Here is a 20,927-nt window from a genome sequence, read left to right as displayed (position 1 = left end):
TCTAAACTTATCATAATTTTTTAAAGGAAAATTCAGATAAAAGAATTGAATACCGAGAGTTTTGAAAAAGAACGACGACCAAGGAGTAGCATTCCACAGTGTGTATATATTCTCTTTATGTGCCCTATCATATGAAAATATTTGCATTTCCATTGTTCTTTCCCACTGTAAGCCCATACGGAGGAGCTGCAATTATTTCTCTATATTTGCATTTCCATTGTTCTTTCCCACTGTAAGCCAATACGGATGAGCTGCAATTATTTCTCTATAATCGCAATTGCTCTGTCAGTATACTATGACGTCATAAAGGTGTAACGTTATATATACTTTTCCATGACGTTATAGATTTAAACCACTATACGATACATCATGTGTTTTTCTCCAACTCCATTAAAATTGACGTATTTACATGTAAGATTGAAACATGTTTTTGATAACATTTTAAAGGAATTACTATTATAACATATCATTGATTCTGTTAACAAATCTATGTGAATTAAAAAGATACATTACAGTCTGAATGTTTACTTTTGATGTAATAGCTAAATGTCAAGGTCTAGGCTAATACATGGTATTTGCGAGTGGTAAAATGCAAATATAAGTAATAAACAACGATTATTTAGTGAACATGGCGTTATGAATAGCAACTGCTCTGCTGGCATATTTTCCATGATGCGCTAGCGCGCATCATGGAATATGCCAACAGAGCAATTGCTATTCATAACGCCATGTTCACTAAATAACGTTGTTTATTTCTTAAATAATGTCTTTATGCTTAAAATTATGTTTATATGTTTTGCTTGTGAAATGCAAAAGATTCCACTGTATCTTTGTACAATATTCAGGACAAAATGACATGCATGCACAGATTTGATGTAGGGGTGGGGGTAATGGTGGAACTGGAAATAAAATTATTTGTCAAACTACCTCATTATCAAATTTTATCAATGCGCACATGACATGATAATTGCATGAATGCATGCATTTTTCATCATTGTTATTGTCTTTGCGTTATAATTGCAGAGTCAAAATTATAAAAGAAAAAGATACGTGTATATTGGTTGACTAAAAATTATTTCCAATCTGTGTTTAAGGTACCTCACTACACCTACACTTATACTTTTTGAGACACTACGTCACAAGGTTTTGTTAAACTGTTTAAATCGTTCGATTGGGTTGTATATCGTCGTAGCAAAGTGGCTAAAGTATTAGGCTTCTGAACCGCAGATTATGAGTTCGAATCCGCCTGGAGCTTTTGTTCATGTTAACTGAATTAAATTTTTGAAAATGTAATTTTTCATCCAAAATTGCACATTTTTTTGCCTATTAGACTTAAATACTTCTTATCCATAATGATATCTATCATAATCAAGTAATTTTCTGCTGATTGGAGAAAATATTTCACGGTGTAGTGAGCCACCTTAAAGTGTACTTAAAAGGTTTTGTGGCCTGATTTCTTTAACGCGTGCGTCAAGATTGTTTTTTGTTTTTCTAAAGGACATCTTTGTACGACTTAATATTATTTACATTTTTTGCTTCCTAATAAGTTGTACCGGTATTCAAAACATTTATATAATCTTTAAATATGAGAAAGAGCCAGATTATACTCGTAAAGTTATCCCTGAATTTCGAGTTACATATTTTATTGTTTATCATTGGTTTGTTTCCGTGTTTATTCTTTTGACTATCTTATTTCAGTCCAATAAGAAACAGACATTATGAGTCCGACTTATATAGAATTTTTGTTGTCACTAGTTTTAGACTATTTCCATCAAACCTTTTATTTCCGAATTATTCCAAAAAAGTTTTCGCTTCTTGTAAATATTTGTATTCAGTTGTATTTAGTTAAATATTTTAGACATCATTATAGATTACAACTGTTACATTGAAATGACGTATGGGGAAAATGTATATCAAATTACTTTCAGGGGGTATATCCTTAAAGCACCTCTCTTTTAAAAAAAATATCATATTACCTGAAACCCAGATTGCTATCATCCCTTTTATGGTATAAATAAGAACAATGACCAAAGAAAAATCATCACACAAACCGGTCGGTGGCACAGTAAGGAGTGCACTGCGTGCGTCTCCCGTTGTTAATCAGTCTACTTCTCTAATTTTAAGAAATAATAGTCCTTTGCTGTAGGCGGATGTTTCTGTTCATTAAAACTAAAATATGGATAATTTGGATTAGTACAAAAGGAAAAACAAGTATTCCTTTTAAAGGAATGATCGGCAATAGCTAAAAGCAATCAACATGATCAGTTGGTGTAAAATAAAAGTACTGTATTTTTTCAAAATATAGAATATTTTAAATCTGTACACCTTAATTTTATCATTATAAACCGTTCTTAAACTCCTTGTCTAGTTTTATATTTTTAACGTAATTATTAAATGTTAATGTATCTTCTTCTTCAAAATACTGAGTAGGGCTCTTCAATACACATGTATGCAAAGAAAGAGTTGTTTTAAAATAATGTAATGCGACTGAAAAACATTGAATACCATCATCACTTGCTATTGAGGTCGCATTATAACGTAACCTTGTTTATTCCTAGCTACTATTATGCAACGTCAATAGATCGAGGTCATTTCATGGAGCATGTTCGTAATATCGAGGTCAGCTCATCGAGGTCAACTGCATTTCTATATGAATCTTTCGATCGAAATTCTTATGCGTGAGACAAAATGTGCATTCTTGAATTAACAGGTCGAACTGTATTTAATGTATGTTTGCATCTCTTAAGGTAAATGAATTGAAATAAAACTGAGTAAAATGTTACATAAATATAAGAACTTCTTATGCAAGCGGAATGTGTGCGCACGTGGAAGCATTTGCTTGATGCCTCATATGGACACAACAGTGATCGGCGGAAGCCGATCACAATAAACGAGAAGAACAAATGAAACCGGTTATGTATTTCAAATTACAATTCCATTAGTATTGTTGCTAGCGTATCGTAATTTGCCAAATATAATACGCGCATTTAAAAAAAATATGTCGTTATGAGAAAGGAGTGTATATTATACACCCAAATGGAATTTTTCATTTTTTGTTAAAAAACTGGTAAAATACTGGCTATCGTTATTCAGTTTAAGCCTTAATACGGAAACGCTGTATACAATATTTCTGATTGTTTGATCTCTTTATCAGTTGATAAATTGTATTAAATTAGCCATACAAAGTCAATAGGAACTGTTTACTCAGCAATCAGAGCTGTTCATTCACCACCGTCGTGTACGCCGCTATCAAAGACATGTTTAATATATCTGTGCAATGATCCCTATTGTAATTTCGCCTAATTGAATTAGCCTTCCAGTGTAACTACGTGCGTTTTTTTATCGAAATTAATACCCTTTTTAAGCACATGGTTATTTTTTAAGGAAATTTAAACAAATAATCCTTGAAAAATAATGTGACATTTTTTTTAAGGTGGAATATCCCTCTGATAAGAGAGATAACTTCTGTAGAAAATAATCTCACTTTGTTTCTGTTAACTCACAATTATTAAGGCATGTAGCAGTAAGGGAAGCAGTGCTGGGCCCCAATTTATGTTGGAAGGCGACATTTATATATTCAATTATAAAAAAAAAAGGGAAATTTGAACCAAACGAACTTAACCAAAACTTTTTGCAAGTGTAAAAAAGTAAAGAAAATTTCACAAAAAAATGTAAGAAGCGAATTATATTTATCAAAATTTTAATGAGGCAGTGTCTACATGTTTACCCTTCCCCTCCCCAATGGATTAATTTTTTTTAGAAATATTACTAATTTTATGTACTAGTTCAGTATATGAACAGTACGTATTTGATGTTTTAGGCCAGATAATTTTGGATGAAATTTTGCTCTCTCTCCCCATTTATACCTCGTTCACAAAGGTGAATGAATTATAATTGAGACTGTGGCAATTTATCAAGTACTGTATGTGAAATATGTATGTAAAACCTTCAATAGTCTATGATAAAGAAAGATAACTTTTGCTAATTGAAGCAATTTTTGTTACAAACCTATGCAACAAAAGTAGTATATACGTACGTATGGGGGGTAAAAACAATGGGGAGCCTATTGTTTGGGGAAGACAAAAGACAAACAATAGGGTATTGAAATGGGGGGACAATGGGGTTGATGACCTTTGGTAAGGGGTTACCCTGGATTACAATGGTGTATTGAATGGAGGTATGTGACAGTGGCCTTTATCAAGATTAAAGGGGAAGGAGAGATGTATAAAAATAGTACACGAGTGTGGTAACATGACGGGGCCCCGACCGAGAAAAGACCCCCCCCCCCCCCCCTTTCGTCTAAATAATACAATGGAGACATACGTCAGCGATCACTGACGTTTAAAAATTATACCTGAGCGTAGTAACAATACGGAAGGGGAGATGTGTTTTGAAAAGTTTAAAGGTAACCTGGGTGTCCCGAGGAGGTTACTCATACGTAAAATGTAGGGCATTTTTAAAAAAAAAAGATTGACAAGTTAAGTGGACCATTTTCGCAAGTTTTTTATTCAATATAACTCGGTTTAGGGATTGAGGTGAATTATTTCATTTTCAACCATCACCATGGCTCTGAAGATTGTACAAATTGTCATTGAGGTGAAGTTAGTGCCCCTGGGGGAGAAGATTTGGAGGTAGAGATTGCCAACGATCCTCACCCCAGCGGACGCATAAACGGAGAAGACGTGTATGTGTTCATCTAAGAACACTACATCGATTCGAAACAAACGGCCGTTTTCACGGCCACCAAATTTTTCGAAAAAAGTTGCCTTCTATTGCAAGGACGTTGTACACAATCGTTGGTGAATATCATTTTTAACCCAGTGTTTCGATTCAGTATCTTTTAAGATTTTTGAATCTCAAAATTTTACTTAATAAAAGTTTGTATCTCTAAAAATTATTCAAAGGGGTTTAAATGATACTGTGACACACTGGGTGAGAAATGATAATTATTAATTGATCTTTTTCGTGTAAATTAGAATAAAATTCGTCAGTTTTTCATAGTTCTATTTAATCTCAAAATTCTTAAATATTCGCAGTAATCAACATTAATTAACCTTATTCTTTGCCAAAGGTACCGTTCTCATTTTTTTTAGATTGATAAATCATTCAAATGTCAGTTTTTGTTTCTGTAGAATAATTATGAGGTTGAAAATGATCTCGGTACGATTGGGAAAAAATAATTTTAAAAAAATATGTTGGTGAAATTTATCATCCAATTTCTGTACGGGTTACAGAAAATTTGGAGTGTTCCACATTTTAAAAAAAAATAATATATCTCTACTAGACGTTAAATAGTTTCAACTCATAACGTTTTAATTAACATTATTTTTTACCAAAGGTACCGTTTCATTTTTTTTGTGTGTCAATAAAAAGAAAGTTTTGCATTTATAGATTAATTATCAGGTTAAAAAAATGAATACGGTACGAATGGTAAGAAATAATTTCAAAAAACGTTAATTTTTCCATCCAATTTCTTTTTGTATTACAAGAAATATGGAATCTTCCGCATAGTTTGAATAAAAAAATCGAATTTGATCGAAAAAACTGTCATCCATATGTTTTTAACGATATATGAAAAACAAAGAAAACAAATCTTTACAACTAAAACATTGTATTCAGAAAACAAAATTACATCAGAAGCTTCTTCGCCTCATCCATGTGGAACTGGGATCTGAAATTGACAGAAAAAAATGATGAGTAATATGAAAGATAATTTTGTAAAAGAAATTGACAAAGAACGCAAGATTTGGGTGTAGTGACTTACGGGGGAATGAGGATGTCTGAATCCTCCAGACACAAGTCCATGAACGCGACGTCTCTGTCGCTGGCCATGGACCCCTCCGATCTTATTGAGATAAACAAAAAAAAAAACAAAATTGAAGCAGTTTCCTCTTAAATATGACAAATCGAAAAGAAAAGAAAAAAAATTAAAACCTACGAAGAAATCTCTATTACACTTTTCTCTTGCCTAAAAAAATAGCGAAAAAAAAAGAAAAATTAACCTTTTAATAAATACAATCTAATTGATTCATTGGGTTTAGATTTGTACTTTTATTGATGAAATATAATCTCATAAAAGCGAAAAAAATATGATCTTACCCTATGGGAGAGACCTCCCACCGGAGGGACTCCTCCTGGTCCACAAGCGTACGCGGTTTACTGAAGAAAAGAGAAATTGTAACTTAGAATTTGCCACGAATTATTGCCCCCTCCCCTCCTAAACTGAAACTACTCTCTATTTATACTAACCACGGTCTCTTTGGTGCTTTTGGCGTAGCCGGCACGCTTCTTAAAAAAAAAAGAGGGGACACTCATGAACGACGTCAGGAAATTTAAGAATAAAAGTTCATTTTTAACTAATTGGTAGAAAAAATTTGTTTTAATATTAATAGCATTACTAACCCATTTTTTGTGATAGGGGTTTGGCTATAAATGAAAAAGGAAAATATATTAATACGTGTGGTTTTTGATTAATTGAAAAAAGAATAATTTTTGAAAAAAGTAGATTCAATTGGAAATTGTATTTTAAAAAATAAATAGTATGTAACCTACACGTCTGGTGTAGACGTCATGCCAGCTGACAACTGGCCACCCCTTCTGCTGTGTCTTTAAATAAATGAATAATATTTAATTAAATATAACAAAATTGTCATGAAAAAAAAATAAGTTTGTATATGTGTTTTAATTTTAGTAAAAAATTAAACATCTTTTAAATTATCGTGTAATAAAACTTACGGGCACGGGCATTTATCAAGGATGTCCTTGATTTTCTCAAGAAGCTCCACCACTTCTATTTTAGAGTTGCATATGCATTGGCTGAAACATTTAAGTACCAAAAATAAGTATAGAGGAATAAAGATGAAGGGAAAATTGGACCACTTACAGTAAGAGTCAAAACTAAAATCTTATTAACTTACCTTGCCATGGTAATCTTAATCCCAAAAATATGAATTATTAACAAATAACGGGATCCTTCAGAAAAAAGGGGAAGATTTGGAGGTTTTCAACGATTTTATATTTCGATTTCCATCAAAAAAAATTGACGCCAATGATTGGTTCGGATTGAACGGGGTGGGGGGAGGAAGAGGGGTGATGTGGAATAAAAACTATTTTTTTTACGGGTGAATGCGGTAAGCTAGAAACGTATTGTATGTTTGCTAATGACCCCCCCCCCACTTCCGTTCCATACCTCTTTCATCATCTGCTAATAAACTGTTGTTATTTTGTATATGTGTAGAGAGTCGGTTGACATTAGAAGGATAAGGGGCAGGTCACAGTATCCTCGTATATGTAATGAAAATAAAATTAAACATTATTAGTCACAAAATTATATCATGAATGCAACAATAATGAAGGTATTGTTTTAAATGTTAGTAATAGGGGTACAGAATAACCTCGTAGGTCAGCCAAACGAATCGCCTATTGTTTGCATTATTGAAAGACAAATATCAAAGTCGAAATAAAATTGATAAAAATAAATTGAATGAACTTCTCCTCTTCTCTTTTCCAAAAAGTTATCAAGTGGTACAGTTGGTTGTTATTCAGTTTTTCCTTTTTTTGTCGTCATGATTGCGATAATTATTTTACATGTGGTTTTTGGTATGAGTCTATCTCAGGACACCCCGTCCTGTAACTGTAAAGACGATTTTGGAATGGCTTTCTGTTATAATGTACGAGCTTGTCCGGAGTTTGTGACCATTGCCCAGGTTGAGTGCGCAATTAAAGAAATCATTGTTAAAACGAACACATCGCTGGACCAAGTACTGATCCACGGACAATGTACCAACATATCGGCGTACAAGCGATTTTGCATGCAAGCAATTAAAGAAATAAAGATGCAGGCCACCAGCGAAAGTTTCCTCTGTGCAGGTAATTCTATTTTATTCATTTCTTAAACTTTAAAATTAAGATGTGATTGGAGAAGTGAAATTACTTTACCTCGAGAGTTGATTTTACCTACAGGAGGATATATTTTTCGTTTTTTATTTCATAGATTTTATTTTTTGAATTAAAAATCGCTATTGGGCTTCAGAGCTTAATTTTTTGAGAAAAAATATTTAAATGTGTAAAAACAAATCTAAAGCGTTCGAAACATAAAAAAAAATAATCAAGAAATATGACTTTTGATAGTTTTTGGCAACTTATCGATTTTGCGAGATCAGTCTTAAGTCACATGACTTCGCAATTCATTCTCTTCTTTTGTCACGTCACATCTGTATGTCAAGTGATAAATTAGTCATTCAGCATGGTGTGTTCTCTTGAGAACGGAGCGGTGATTTGCTCAGGTACAGAATTGTTGTTGCTTGAATAGATTTTTATCTATTATTTCATTTGTTTAAATGCGAAATGTTGTAACCCCTTAGATTTTAATCTTTTACTTCATTTGTTTAAATGCATTTCGTAAATCTCTAAATATCTTTATCGGTAATCTTATCTGTAGAAATGACGACATTATCCTCGACCATGCCGAGATTCAGTGAGAAACGTAAGTAATCTCTTTTGTCAACGTTTTATGTTTTGTTTTAATGTTACCGTTTATTGAACGATTTTGATTCGGATTTTTGTTCAATTTCGTGGAAAATCTATCATTGCATTTCAGTTATTTCTCGCGATCCCGCGTGTTCGAACTTACGTTTGAGTGCAGGCAATCTGGTGTAAACTGGTTTCGACCGAATCAGTAATGAGAAAGGCGTGTTTGTGATGAATGAAATCCCCTCTGTTAAGAGAGAGAGAGAAGTCTCTATTTGATTCATGTCGACATACTTTAATCTTTATTTTTTGTAAACTCAAAATACTGATTTTTTTTTAACATTTTAATTTAGATGTAACACACGAGAGGAAGTCGTCAAGCTCACACCAGAACTTTACGACGACTGACGCGACCACACAAACTTCTGTTATCAGTAGCACGCTTAATAATAGTATCGCGCTTATTAATAATAGTAGCATGCACAATAATGACACGTCTGCATTTAATAGTACACCCATCCCGCATGACTATACTAAATCTCTGACGTCACCTGTAACCACTATTACATTGCATGAAAGTACACCTCGAGCGCATTCAGTAGAACAGACCACCCCATTTACCAAATCCAACAACACTATGCCTCACACGACCCGCTTTAATACAAATGTCACTCTATCCTCTGTAAATACTGACGGACTCGACGACTACCGACTTGTACGCTGAAATGAGCACCATCAGTTTGAAAAACATTGAGGCTCGCGGTACGAAATACGACAAACTGTATTACATATAATTCTTTATACCCATTTTATTCATAGCATGTTTTTTTGTATTTCGTAATTATATTATGAAAACTAGATACGATCTCGTTACGAGTAACGAGTAGGTCTTCCTTGCGATTTCTGTTTTAAATCATACCATGAATAATCGATACAATTCTAGAATTATCCCCCCCTCCCACTTTCAGATAATGTATACAAATCCATTATTACGTAATAAATGGGTGTGGCAATGAGTTTTCCAGATAGATATTGCTACAATTAACAACTTTGCTTTTATAATACATTACGAAATCTTAATCGTTTTTATGTAATTGGTAATAGACTTTACGAGTTTCTTGCCCCCTCCCCCCCCCCCCCCCCCAAAAAAGGGACCAGCCCCTTTTTCTTGATTTCTTTGAAAAGGTCTTAAGAATATTAACAATTTTTGTTCTTACACCCATCTAAAATTGTTGATCATTTTTGAGATACAAATGTATGAATATTTTAGGGGCCAGCCCTTTAGATCCTTAATTGGGGCTGAAATTCGTGCTTTGATAAGTGGAATCGATTTAAATCATAAATTCAAACATTTTCTCTTCTATGATGTCTAACAAAATATGTCTACTTCTCTAGTTATATTGAGTCAAAGTTTAAGTACTCTGGCCCCTTAAAATCCCTAATTACGTAATAAATGGGCGTGGCAATATTTTTTTCTAATAGATATTGGTACGATCAACAACTTTGCTTCTATAATGCATTACAAAATCTTTATCGTTTTTAAGTTATTTGTAATAGGGTTAACGAGTGCCTTGGCCCCTAATTTAAGGGGCCAGCCCCTTTATCTTGATTTGTTTGAAAAGGTCTTCAGAATACAAATATTTTTTGTTCTTACACCCATATAATATTGTTGATCATTTCTGAGATACAAATGTTTGAATATTTTAGGGGCCAGCCCTCAAGATCCTTAATGGGGACGGAAATTCGTGTTTTGATAAGTGGAATCAATTTAAATCATTTATTCAAACATTTTCTCTTCTATGATGTCTAACAAAATATGTATACTTCTCTAGTTATTTTTCGTCAAAGTTTAAGTACTTTGGCCCCTAAAATCCCTAATTACGTAATAAATGGGCGTGGCAATGATTTTTCCTAATAGATATTGGTACGATCAACAACTTTGCTTCTATAATGCATTACAAAATCTTTATCGTTTTTAAGTTAATTGTAATAGAGTTTAAGAGTGCCTTGGCCCCTAAAAAAAGGGGCCAGCCCCTTTTTCTTGATTTTATACGAAAGGTCTCATGAATACTAACATTTTTTGTTCTTACATCCATCTAAAATTGTTGATCACTTTTGAGATACAAATGATTGAATATTTTAGGGGCCAGCCCTCTAGATCCTTAATGGGGACAGAAATGCGTGTTTTGATAAGTGGAATCAATTTAAATCATTTATTCAAACATTTTCTCTTCTATGATGTCTAACAAAATATGTATACTTCTCTAGTTATTTTTCGTCAAAGTTTAAGTACTTTGGCCCCTAACAATCCCTAATTACGTAATAAATGGGCGTGGCAATGTTTTTTTTTTAATAGATATTGGTACGATCAACAACTTTGCTTCTATAATGCATTACAAAATCTTTATCGTTTTTATGTTATTTGTAATAGAGTTTATGAGTGTCTTGGCCCCTAATTTAAGGGACCAGCCCCTTTTTTTTGATTTTGTTGAAAAGAACTTTCGATTATCTACCTTTTTTGTTATATATGTTTTGACAAATTATCATCTCATAAAAAGATACAGATCAAAACGTATGAAAAATTTGATTCGAAATTCGTACCCAATTTTCGAGCCTAGGCGTGCTCATAGAAATGGCGCCACTGGCGCCAAAAAACTACATTGTGCACAACTTCAACCTATGGTCTACCTATCCTGAAAATTTCATATTCCTATCTCTGATAGTCTCTGAGTTTATGTCTGCACAAAATGAGTCGTAAAAACTGACAAAATCGGCCGTAAATCGGAACCGGAAGTGACGATTTCAAAATTTCAAAAAACTTCTAGAATTATGACCACTGGCTATCATCTGAGAAAAAATGGTCGAAATCGGCCGAATAGTTTTCGAGAAATCGCGTGCACAAAATTCGTGGAAAAAAATAATAATAATAATAATAAGAAACAGTACGAAAACAATAAGGTCTTCCGTTGGAAACGGAAGACCTTAATAAGTCCTAATCGTTGATCAAATCACCTATCTTTAGACACAATAGACAGTCAATTTGAAAAAAAATTGAATGAATCAAAATTGAATGTGATGATGATGATGGGGATGAGATGGTGTTTCAACAATAAATCTAATAAATTATTTTTTTTAAAGTATTAGTGCATGTTGTTTTATAGTTGTTTGTTTGTTGATTTGTTTGTTTTTTGTTTGCATGAACTGCGCACGGAATAAGACAAGTAAGTAATTCTTTTTCTTAATCATATTTTTTATGGTGAACTTAAAAGTTAATTTTTTTTTTTTTTTAAATCGGACATGATTGATAGATTCTAAATAATACAATTTTATCGAATACATTTTGTGTTTTATGGAACAGAGGATTTTGATGTGTCTTAATAAAAATCATGCATTTTTATCACAGTCAGGTAATATATGTTTTCCTATTTTTCTTTAGTGAACGAAGCTTTCGACATGGCCCTTTCGGGCTCGATTGTTATAGGGGGGCTAGTTCTTGTTGCGGTGTTGCGGTGTCTCCTCAGGAGATACAGCAACTTCATCGTCGTCCGTGAACGTCGACAGGCGGGTGCAGCGTCTCTTTCCAACCCCCAACTGATGCCAGGACGAGCCGCGGAGCAGCGCAGGGAGGCCCTCAAGCAACTGTTCAGGACAGCGGAGCCAGCCGAGGACATCCCACCAATTCCCATGGAGGAACTGGTGAGGAGGATCAAGAAAGAGCCAGTGACCCCAGCCCGCGCCCAGTCCATGCCAGTGCTCACCCCGACCAAGAAGTTCGCCACGCAGGGGGATTTGCTACTGGTGTAGAAATTCTATGATTAATTACCCGATAAAAAAATAATAAAACTTGATTTATTTTTTATTTTTTTTTTGTGTGTGTACGTCTATTCTTACCTGAGACAAAAAGAAATATTTGCATTTGTTGGTGCTTTAATTGAAAAAAAATCAGATAATGGGTTGCGGGAATAAAATGTAAATATTTCTTTACACGTCTCAAAAATGTATTGAACTTCCTTATCAGTTAAAGAGTTTCGTAACAAAGAAAACAGTTGATACTAAAATCAACTTGAAAGTTGGGGGAAAACCCTCAAGAAATAAATTACGAGTTTAAAAGAAATTGGTCAAATTTAACGAACAAGGAAACTATTATTCTACCTTTTGGTATTTATTGTGGTTGAACAATGGAATTAAGGACTATATACAATGAGAAAGTTAGAAATGAATAGAAATGTTTATTGAATGTTATACCGATCAATGATATAAAATCTACCCAACGTTTAAAAAAATACATTAATTGAATAAGTTTTGGTATTTAAAAACCATTAACGCTTAAATCAAAGGGGGAAAAATCGATTTTTTTTTGGATTGACATAGTACATGAAATACGCCCACTTTATTTAAAACCCAATCATTATAATTAATTTTAAAATGTTTTTTTTCAGTCGTCAGAGGTAATAACCAATGAAAAACTATTTCAGATTTACTGTTATCAGTTTAAGATTTCTTTGATTTCTTGTGGTATGAATTTGATTTGCTTCGAGTCCGCATGGCAGTTTGGATTTTTTTTTTCATTATTTCTTTAAACTTTTGAACAAGATGTTTCAGTGTGGATTTTGTCATTTAATATTTGATTCGTACGATGGCATGACGGAACATGAGAAAGTACACGAAAACAATGCAGGGTATGTTTAAAAATGTATTTATCTGTCCATATACGCGGCTTTGAAACTTTACATTGCAAGAGGGGTAACTCTATCAACTAGCTCTCTCTCTCTCTCTCTCTCTCTCTCTCTCTCTCTCTCTCTCTCTCGTATTAAAAATACACGAAAAGGATTTTGAAATACAATGGAAAGAAATAGTAGGTTTAAAAAAAAATCTCAAATGTAGTTATCTGTCTTATACTACTTTTCAACGAAATTTCAGATTAAAAAAAGAGTTTTTATTTTATTTTGACGCTTTTACTTACACAACAGATCTCTTTATTTTGTGAAAAAAATATTAATAGTAATAAAAAAATAAATAGAAACAATTTTCAAAAAAAAATATATGATATTGTCAACCAAAAATTTTGATTTATGACAAATTTATTAATCTATAGTGGTAATTTTTTTGGGGGGCTAAATATTTATATATTTTTTTTTAATTTCGTTTAGTTCCAAAGTCCGGGAGCAAAATTTATATCAATAAATTGAAGATATGAGTTGGAGCGAATTACCGTCAGGTAATGAAACTTCACAACTGAGAGCTACTAGCCCTGCAAGTGAAGGAGCCAACATTTTGACGACATCGCAGAATCATCGTTTCACAGAGATTGTTCTCTACTACTCAAGGGCGATGCGAGCCTTTCGACGGACTTTCCCGACATTGCCAATTCCAGTTTCCGCGAAATCGAAAATATGTCCTTAGACGACGATTTGTTGCTTGCCGACGACCTCATCAGAAAACAAGTCGGCGCGGGTTCTGACGACTACAATATAAAGATAGTCAACGAGAGGACCCTCAAAGATATGAAGGCCGTCGACGTCAATTACCAGCTGACGTTTAACAACAAGTTTTTCCGCGAAAAAAAGAAATTGGGTGAAGTCAAGGATATTCTTCAGGATGCCTTTGAAAAAATGATTAATCACGTAAAGAAAAACCTTCGACCCGGCGACATCATGAGGGGGGCCATTCACAATCAAAAACTGGACATACCCATTTACGTTCCTTGCCGTCCGATGGAAGAGATGGACGCCGAGGCTATGATGGAGAGTGTTGTAAATGTTCTTAATAGTAACGAGGACATTCCCTTCGACTCCACCTGTCGCATCGACATCGGCGCCATCAAGCACCCGCGCGGTGGCAAAGGTGTGAAAATGACTAACATCGAGGCAGGGAGCATTAATAAAAAATCAATAGTACAGATCAAAAATACGGATAACCTCTGCCTGTTAAGAGCTGCTCTCGTGGTTTACTGCGGTGTATGTAGAACGAGCAAAGACGAGTACAAGAGAATAAAAAGAATGCATCCTACACTCACCCCCGCCGAGATTCTCATTCAATTTGAAAAATGTCCAAAGTGGTACTATAGAGAGGTGCGTGGAAACAATCAGCATACTCAGGACTCTCTCACTCGCGCCGTCTGCCAGTCCTTGGGTATTTCAGATGATCAACCCTTAACTTATGCATTGATCCCGACGTTAGAAGATTATTTGAACGCAAACATTTATGTCGTAAGCTCTGCTCTCGGAAACGCGTTTTCCTACATCAGCCAGAACTGCGATCAGGAAAGGAAAAAACTCCTTTTATACCACGTAGAGAGAAATCGGGGCACTTTCACGCCATTGTTAAAATAAGTGGATTTTTTGCAGGTTCCTATTTCTGTACAACGTGTTTGACCCCTTATGAGCACAAATATAAACACGCTTGTAAAAATCACTGCAGTGTGTGTTTGTCGGATAACTGAAAAAAAGGAGGTGTGTATTTGTCAAGATTGTCACAGGACTTGCAGGTCTGAAGAGTGTTACAGAAGACATAAGATCCGCACCGAAAGCGGTAGCGTGCCATGCAAACTAGTGTACAAATGTCCGACCTGTCACAAGTTCGTGGAACATCACGAGATGAAGCCTGAGGATCACAAGTGCGGTCACTTTACGTGTAAATCCTGTCGGCAGTACGTTGATCCGGAACATCTATGTTATGCTAGAAGTTACCCCCCCCCCCCCCTTCGGAAGACGGAAATCGACGCTTCATCTTTGCGGACGTAGAGACCTCGCAAAAGGACGAAATAGTTCAGTGTGGATGGGGATATGCCCCTCGCCCTAATGCCCATAAGACATTCTGTTGTCTTAGCCGTCTGCCAGACTGCCTGTACAAAGTGTGAAAACGCGGACGTCATTCTCGAAAGCACGTGCAAGGAATGCGGAGATCGGTGCGAACGTTGTTCTAAGAAAGATAAAAAGACCAAACGATTTATTAGACCCCCCCTGTCCGGGAAAGTGTGGGTTTCGTGAGCGTGTGTTCAAGACTCTGTATGATCTGGGTTCCTTGATATTCCACGAAAACCACAGAGGGTATATGGTCGTGTTTCACAACCTGTCATATGACGGCCCGTTCCTGCTTCAGTACCTTCTGTCGCAGACCGTACGCCCTTCGTTTATTATCTACAGAGGTAGTAAAGTACAGATGTTTTTATATCATTTTTATATCATGAATAGTTATATATTTTTTTTGGAAATGCAATTGCTCTAAATATATAATGTGCTGGGACGGAAACGAAAGTTTGAGCATATCTGTTATTTTCTAGACACACAATTGATCATAGTCACAGAAATATCGTCCCTCGCCATCTCCCGCATTGCGATTTGTGTGTGACGTCATCGTGCGCAAGCAATGTGCCAGGAGTAAAAGCCTTCAAAGACTTTTGAGGTTGCATATGAAAATGTTAAGGTAGACTAACTACAGTTTTCTTTTGTACATGGTGCTTTTCGTATTCTGGAAGTGTCTTACATGTCGCCGCCAACCAACCGTGACAGTACCCGCGCCTGTCCAGATCCCCGCACACCATCAAAGGGAGCCGACACCCGTCCCCGTTCTTAGACGCTCGCGACGTGCGAGGAGAGCGCCCCGGAGTTATGGTTTTCGAAGCGTGTGGGCCATGAACTGTTAAAGTCAAACTTATTTTATACTAAAGAAATTGGTTTTTGTTGTTTGTTTTTGTTAAAATGTCGATGTGTTAAAATGTATCTGTTATCAAAATAAAATGCATTAAAAGATAATACAAATCTTCATTTCAATATGGCTCATTATAGATTGAGCATTCGAAGCTGAACAGGGAAAGGGTCATTACGTAATGATTAGATATATTTGAGTTCTGTTGTACCTTGGACACTGGGCAAACAAATACCTTTTGAATGGACAGTAAATTGAAGATAATCATTAAGTACTCACTACTCCTAGTCTTATACCTTTTTTTTTTTTAAAAAGACATTACGTCACAAGATGGCTAATAAAATGGTTTGTTAAACTGTTTAAGTAACGGGATATTGTGAACCACAGATCATAATTTCGAAACCGCTTGGAACTTTATTAAATTAAAATATAAACATTCATCCAAAATTGGTCATTTTTTCACCTATTTGACATACTTCATATTGATCATGATTTCTATCATTATCAAGTTATTTTCTGCTGATTTGAGATAATATTTCAAGATGTAGTGAACCATCTATGATCTTAGTAATTAGCAATAAGTAACATGCTGTGTTTCGACTAAGCAGGAGAGATAACGGGGCAAAAGAGCATTTAGTACTTAGGATATAATTAACGGTAATATTATATTGAGGACACTGGACAGTACTTGCATTTGAATAGACAATTAATTGATATCAAGCAGCGATTTTATTAATATGGGTTGCGCATGTGCTGTTACCATAAACACGATTATTTTCCAAGACACGCTATATAATGTCTGCTTTTACAAAAAAGCAAACCATCTCTTCACTCGACGAGGTACGAGTAGCATATCGTAAACTGTAAGTAAACATGATGAGCCAAGACTTTTCAGAAACTTTAAAATTCGAATTAGGATGCGAACGCACGTTGAGAGTGTTAGAATCCAAAAACAGCGAAGAGGAAACCATCATCGATGTTAGACTGTTCGCCGACGATCAACCAACTGAGAAAGGACAGGCCATGACCTTATCCAGGTGGCGTATCTTATGTGATAACGTCGAACAAATCGACCAAAAACTAGAAGAAGTAAAAAGGGACGAACGGGTAGACTACCGACTGCACCTCGGCGCCAATGTACATCGAATAAGTAGCAAGTGCGTGTATTATTGTATATCATGTATCTGTCAGAGAATGCAGTTCTTTATTAATCATGTACATTTACGGATGCACAGTTTCATATATTAAGATATTTTATATGTTCAAATGGCATTTTAAAATCCTGGGTTCGGGGGATTTTAACAACTGCAGCCATGAGACCATAAAAACCCCTTAAGATGTCATGGTATCTTTTTATCAATTTAATAAATGAGACCATGGACCATTTCAACCTTTATAAATGTTATGGTATCATCAGAAACACATGTACATAAGACCATGGACCATTAAAAACCTCTCAAGATGTCATTGTCTCATAATATCAACTGTATACATGAGACCATGGACCATAACAACCTTTATGCATATCATGATCTCATTACACCAACTTTATAAATGAGACCATAGACCATAACGACCTATATACATGATATGGTATAATTATATCAACTGTATACATTAGACCAACTTTATAAAGAGACCATGGACCATAACGACCTTTATACATGATATGAATTATATCAACTGCACATTGGAGACCACGGATTATTACAACCTATATAACATGTCATGGTCCTAGTACACCAACTGCATAAATAAGACAATGGACCATTACAACCTATAGAGATGTCATGGTCTCGTTATATCAACTGTATACATGAGACCATGGACCATTACAACATATATATGTGTCATGGTCTCATTATGTCAACTGAAAAAATTAGACCATGGACCATAACAAACTATATTTGTGTCATGGTCTCATTACATTAACTGCATACCTGAGACCATGGGCCAAAACAACCTATATAAATGTCTATAAAAATATGTATGGTATTAGTCATTAATGTAGCATTCTCACTGTTTCATTATTAATATATTCTTTTAAAAGAGCATTCCTTTATGTGTTTTATAATAGACAAAGAAAGGCAAGACGTATGAGGTAAACACACTGGTAATCCTTCAACAGATGAACTATCTGTTGAGGATGCACTGGTAACCTTTCAACAGAAGAACTATCTGTTAAGGAAGCACTGGTTATCCTTCAACAGAAGAACTATCTGTTAATGAAGCACTGGTAAACCTTCAACAGAAGAACTATCTGTTAATGAAGCACTGGTAAACCTTCAACAGAAGAACTATCTGTTAATGAAGCACTAGTAATCCTTCAACAGAAGAACAATCTGTTAATGAAGTTCTTCACCAGCATGCATATGATATGGACATATCCCTGATGCGCTCAATCATATCTCAACCTGCATATCCCCCAAAAGCTATTTCAAGTAAGCGAATGTTCTTTGTACATCTTTATAAGACCACTGGCAGAGAACATACTAAAGATTATGAGAGAAATAATAATTCTTGTCCAACTTTGAAAGAAGCGCCATTCACAGAATAAGATTTATCCCCTTTATTTTGATATTGCTAAAACGCATTAAGAAAACTCATGATCAACATTCCATATGTGAACATTTGATGTCTATAAGTCTTTTCCCAATATAAGTACTTGCATAAAATAAGAAATAAACAGTTCCGGGTAAATGACATGTCATATGAAAAACGAAAACAAGCAACTTTTAAACTTGTTAAATTATTGATATTTCTCCCAAATTAAGTGAGGCAGCACCCAGAAGTTCAACAACATTTTTAAAGAAATGTCTAATATATACTATAATGGCATTGGTTTTATTTTAATTTCTGCCGGCACATAAGACAAATGTTCTCTCAAACACCACAGTGGATGCTAATAATTTTTATTCATAAGTCAGGACTGCCAGATCATAATAAGTCTGCATTATATGAAACATAATTGATCGCTACAAATTGTTCAAGCTATTGCGGTCTATTGCCAGTTGTATGACATGAACATGGCATTTAAGACTAAATAACTGTTCTCTCAGATGTTTTGTGTTCACTTGAACGTAAGACCTGCATAAGGCATTACAAGTAGAGCAAAGGCATAGAGGTGCACCACAGACAGGCAGAATTGTCCAGACTGGTGGACAAGAACAGGGCTACCATTCCAGTCTGTGAATCATGCACCATGTAATTTGATCATTTGATGAATTTTTTAGTCTTAGTTACACCATGTAGCAAAATAACAGTGGCTGGCCAGATTTTACGTACAATTTCCAGTGTCTTTGTCTATAATAACACTACCAGTCAATTGTTAAATGTATGGACCCAAAAAATTTAATTAATGACTATTTCAATATATAATCATACAAATTCTGATAATGATATAAATATAAGGAATCATTATTTGAATATTATGACATATAATAATTTCGGTCGGGGCATAATCAAATCTATCATAAAGCTCTTAGGACTTTCTTGGATTTGATCACCTCCCAACACTATTTGATCACCTCATAATACTCAAAGAGATATATTTATATATTTATATCAAACTGTTAAAATCATACACAATTACTTAAAGTAATAGACGGTCTAGAGTATGAAATTCAAATTGAAGCTTCAAAATTGATTGCAAGTTTAATTATTTTGGTTTCATCTTCAATATATTTTTCAGAATTCACTTATTATTTTCCATTTGCAGCTGGATCCAAGAAGTTGACGAAAATTCCTTTGATGAGCCTCGATCAGTCTCTTCAAACATACTTGGGTATAATCCAAAATCGGGCTAAAAAAAACAACAAAACGTCATATGTTTCTTGCCTTTTTAATAAGTACTACATGTACTATATTTGAAATTTAAGATAAAATTATGAAATCTCTATTGGAAATAATATATTATTTACAATATGTATGAACGGCTATTGATAGATGTAAAATACCTCACAAGAAAATTGCAGGTATTTTTATATAACGATATATTAATTGTTGGAAACTGTCGATTTTCCGATGATTTCCATTCCCGTATGTCTACGTTCACCATTGTCCAATGTACATGCTTGAATGTATCGCTTGTTTCCTAATTCTAGACTGCACTGGGTAGTAGATATGTTGTCGTGATCAGTTAATTTAACTAAATGAATATACCTATACCTAAACAGAGTTTAAATCGGAAACACTGTCATTTCCGAATATTTGTCTGATTGGTTTATAACATTTAACTGATTTCATCTTATGAAATAAATACCAGGTCAAACGGAAATTTGTTTAATATAATAATTACATTTGATTTTATTCTAACAAGGATGTAAGAATAATGTTACAACATATATAACTCAATAGTCTTTCCCGTCTGACACCATGTTAGCATAAACACAATTCTATGACCAACGGAAATGTTCTCTGTAGGAATCATCGAAGGGTTCCCAGTCCTTGAGAGACAATCCACACGAAAAACAGGTGACTCTGTCTCCAATTTCGGTGTAGATGAAACCAGCTCTAGCCAAGTCCTTCTTATTGTGACCTTTGAGGAACTTTGGCCAATCGCTGAAGCTGGCATAACGTTCGGTAAAATTGGCATACTTTGGGTGTTTCCATTTGTTCCAGTTTAGTAGGAAAGGTGAAGAGATGTTCTGGACTGACCTCCCTGCATTCATGAATTCGCCTGAGGTTGCTCGTGTGCCTGTTGACAAGATAAAATTTGCAGCGGGAGCCAATCTAGAAGGGACAGGTTCCGACGTAGAATCCGCAGAATCTGTCTCCAAGCAATGGGGTTTGCAATCTAATTTGGAAGTCAT

At 34.7% G+C, this 20,927-nt stretch overlaps 3 protein-coding genes and 1 long non-coding RNA gene across 5 annotated transcripts; 2 read left to right on the top strand and 2 right to left on the bottom strand.

The window, feature by feature from the left end:
• Positions 1–5,479: 5,479 nt before the first annotated feature.
• On the bottom strand, positions 5,480–7,164 carry LOC128172843 (uncharacterized). 2 transcript variants are annotated; one of them, XR_008242355.1, is made up of 6 exons: positions 6,736–7,164; positions 6,553–6,606; positions 6,403–6,426; positions 6,250–6,288; positions 5,765–6,159; positions 5,480–5,671 (listed from the first exon to the last, which is right to left on the bottom strand). It is a non-coding gene; the product is annotated as an uncharacterized LOC128172843 (long non-coding RNA). The 2 variants fall into 2 exon arrangements; XR_008242354.1 differs by having other exon boundaries at positions 5,480–6,159.
• Positions 7,165–7,204: 40 nt separating this feature from the next.
• Positions 7,205–9,274, top strand: LOC128172714 (uncharacterized). The gene is made up of 3 exons (XM_052838476.1): positions 7,205–7,869; positions 8,441–8,485; positions 8,823–9,274. The coding sequence occupies exons 1-3, from the start codon at positions 7,566–7,568 to the stop codon at positions 9,191–9,193; spliced, it is 720 nt and encodes a 239-aa protein (XP_052694436.1). The 5' UTR covers positions 7,205–7,565; the 3' UTR covers positions 9,194–9,274.
• Positions 9,275–11,825: 2,551 nt separating this feature from the next.
• Positions 11,826–12,273, top strand: LOC128174692 (uncharacterized). Its single transcript, XM_052840184.1, has one exon. It carries the CDS (start codon positions 11,884–11,886, stop codon positions 12,271–12,273), a length of 390 nt encoding a protein of 129 aa, XP_052696144.1. The 5' UTR covers positions 11,826–11,883.
• An 8,013-nt stretch (positions 12,274–20,286) lies between these two features.
• On the bottom strand, positions 20,287–20,927 carry LOC128172770 (E3 ubiquitin-protein ligase XIAP-like). Its single transcript, XM_052838522.1, has one exon. The coding sequence runs from the start codon at positions 20,925–20,927 to the stop codon at positions 20,511–20,513; it is 417 nt and encodes a 138-aa protein (XP_052694482.1). The 3' UTR covers positions 20,287–20,510.

This window comes from Crassostrea angulata, chromosome 2 (assembly GCF_025612915.1).
Source record: "Crassostrea angulata isolate pt1a10 chromosome 2, ASM2561291v2, whole genome shotgun sequence".
Classification (NCBI taxonomy): domain Eukaryota; kingdom Metazoa; phylum Mollusca; class Bivalvia; order Ostreida; family Ostreidae; genus Magallana; species Magallana angulata.
Note: the sequence above shows the minus strand (reverse complement) of the source record. Positions and strands in the feature narration are given on the sequence as shown.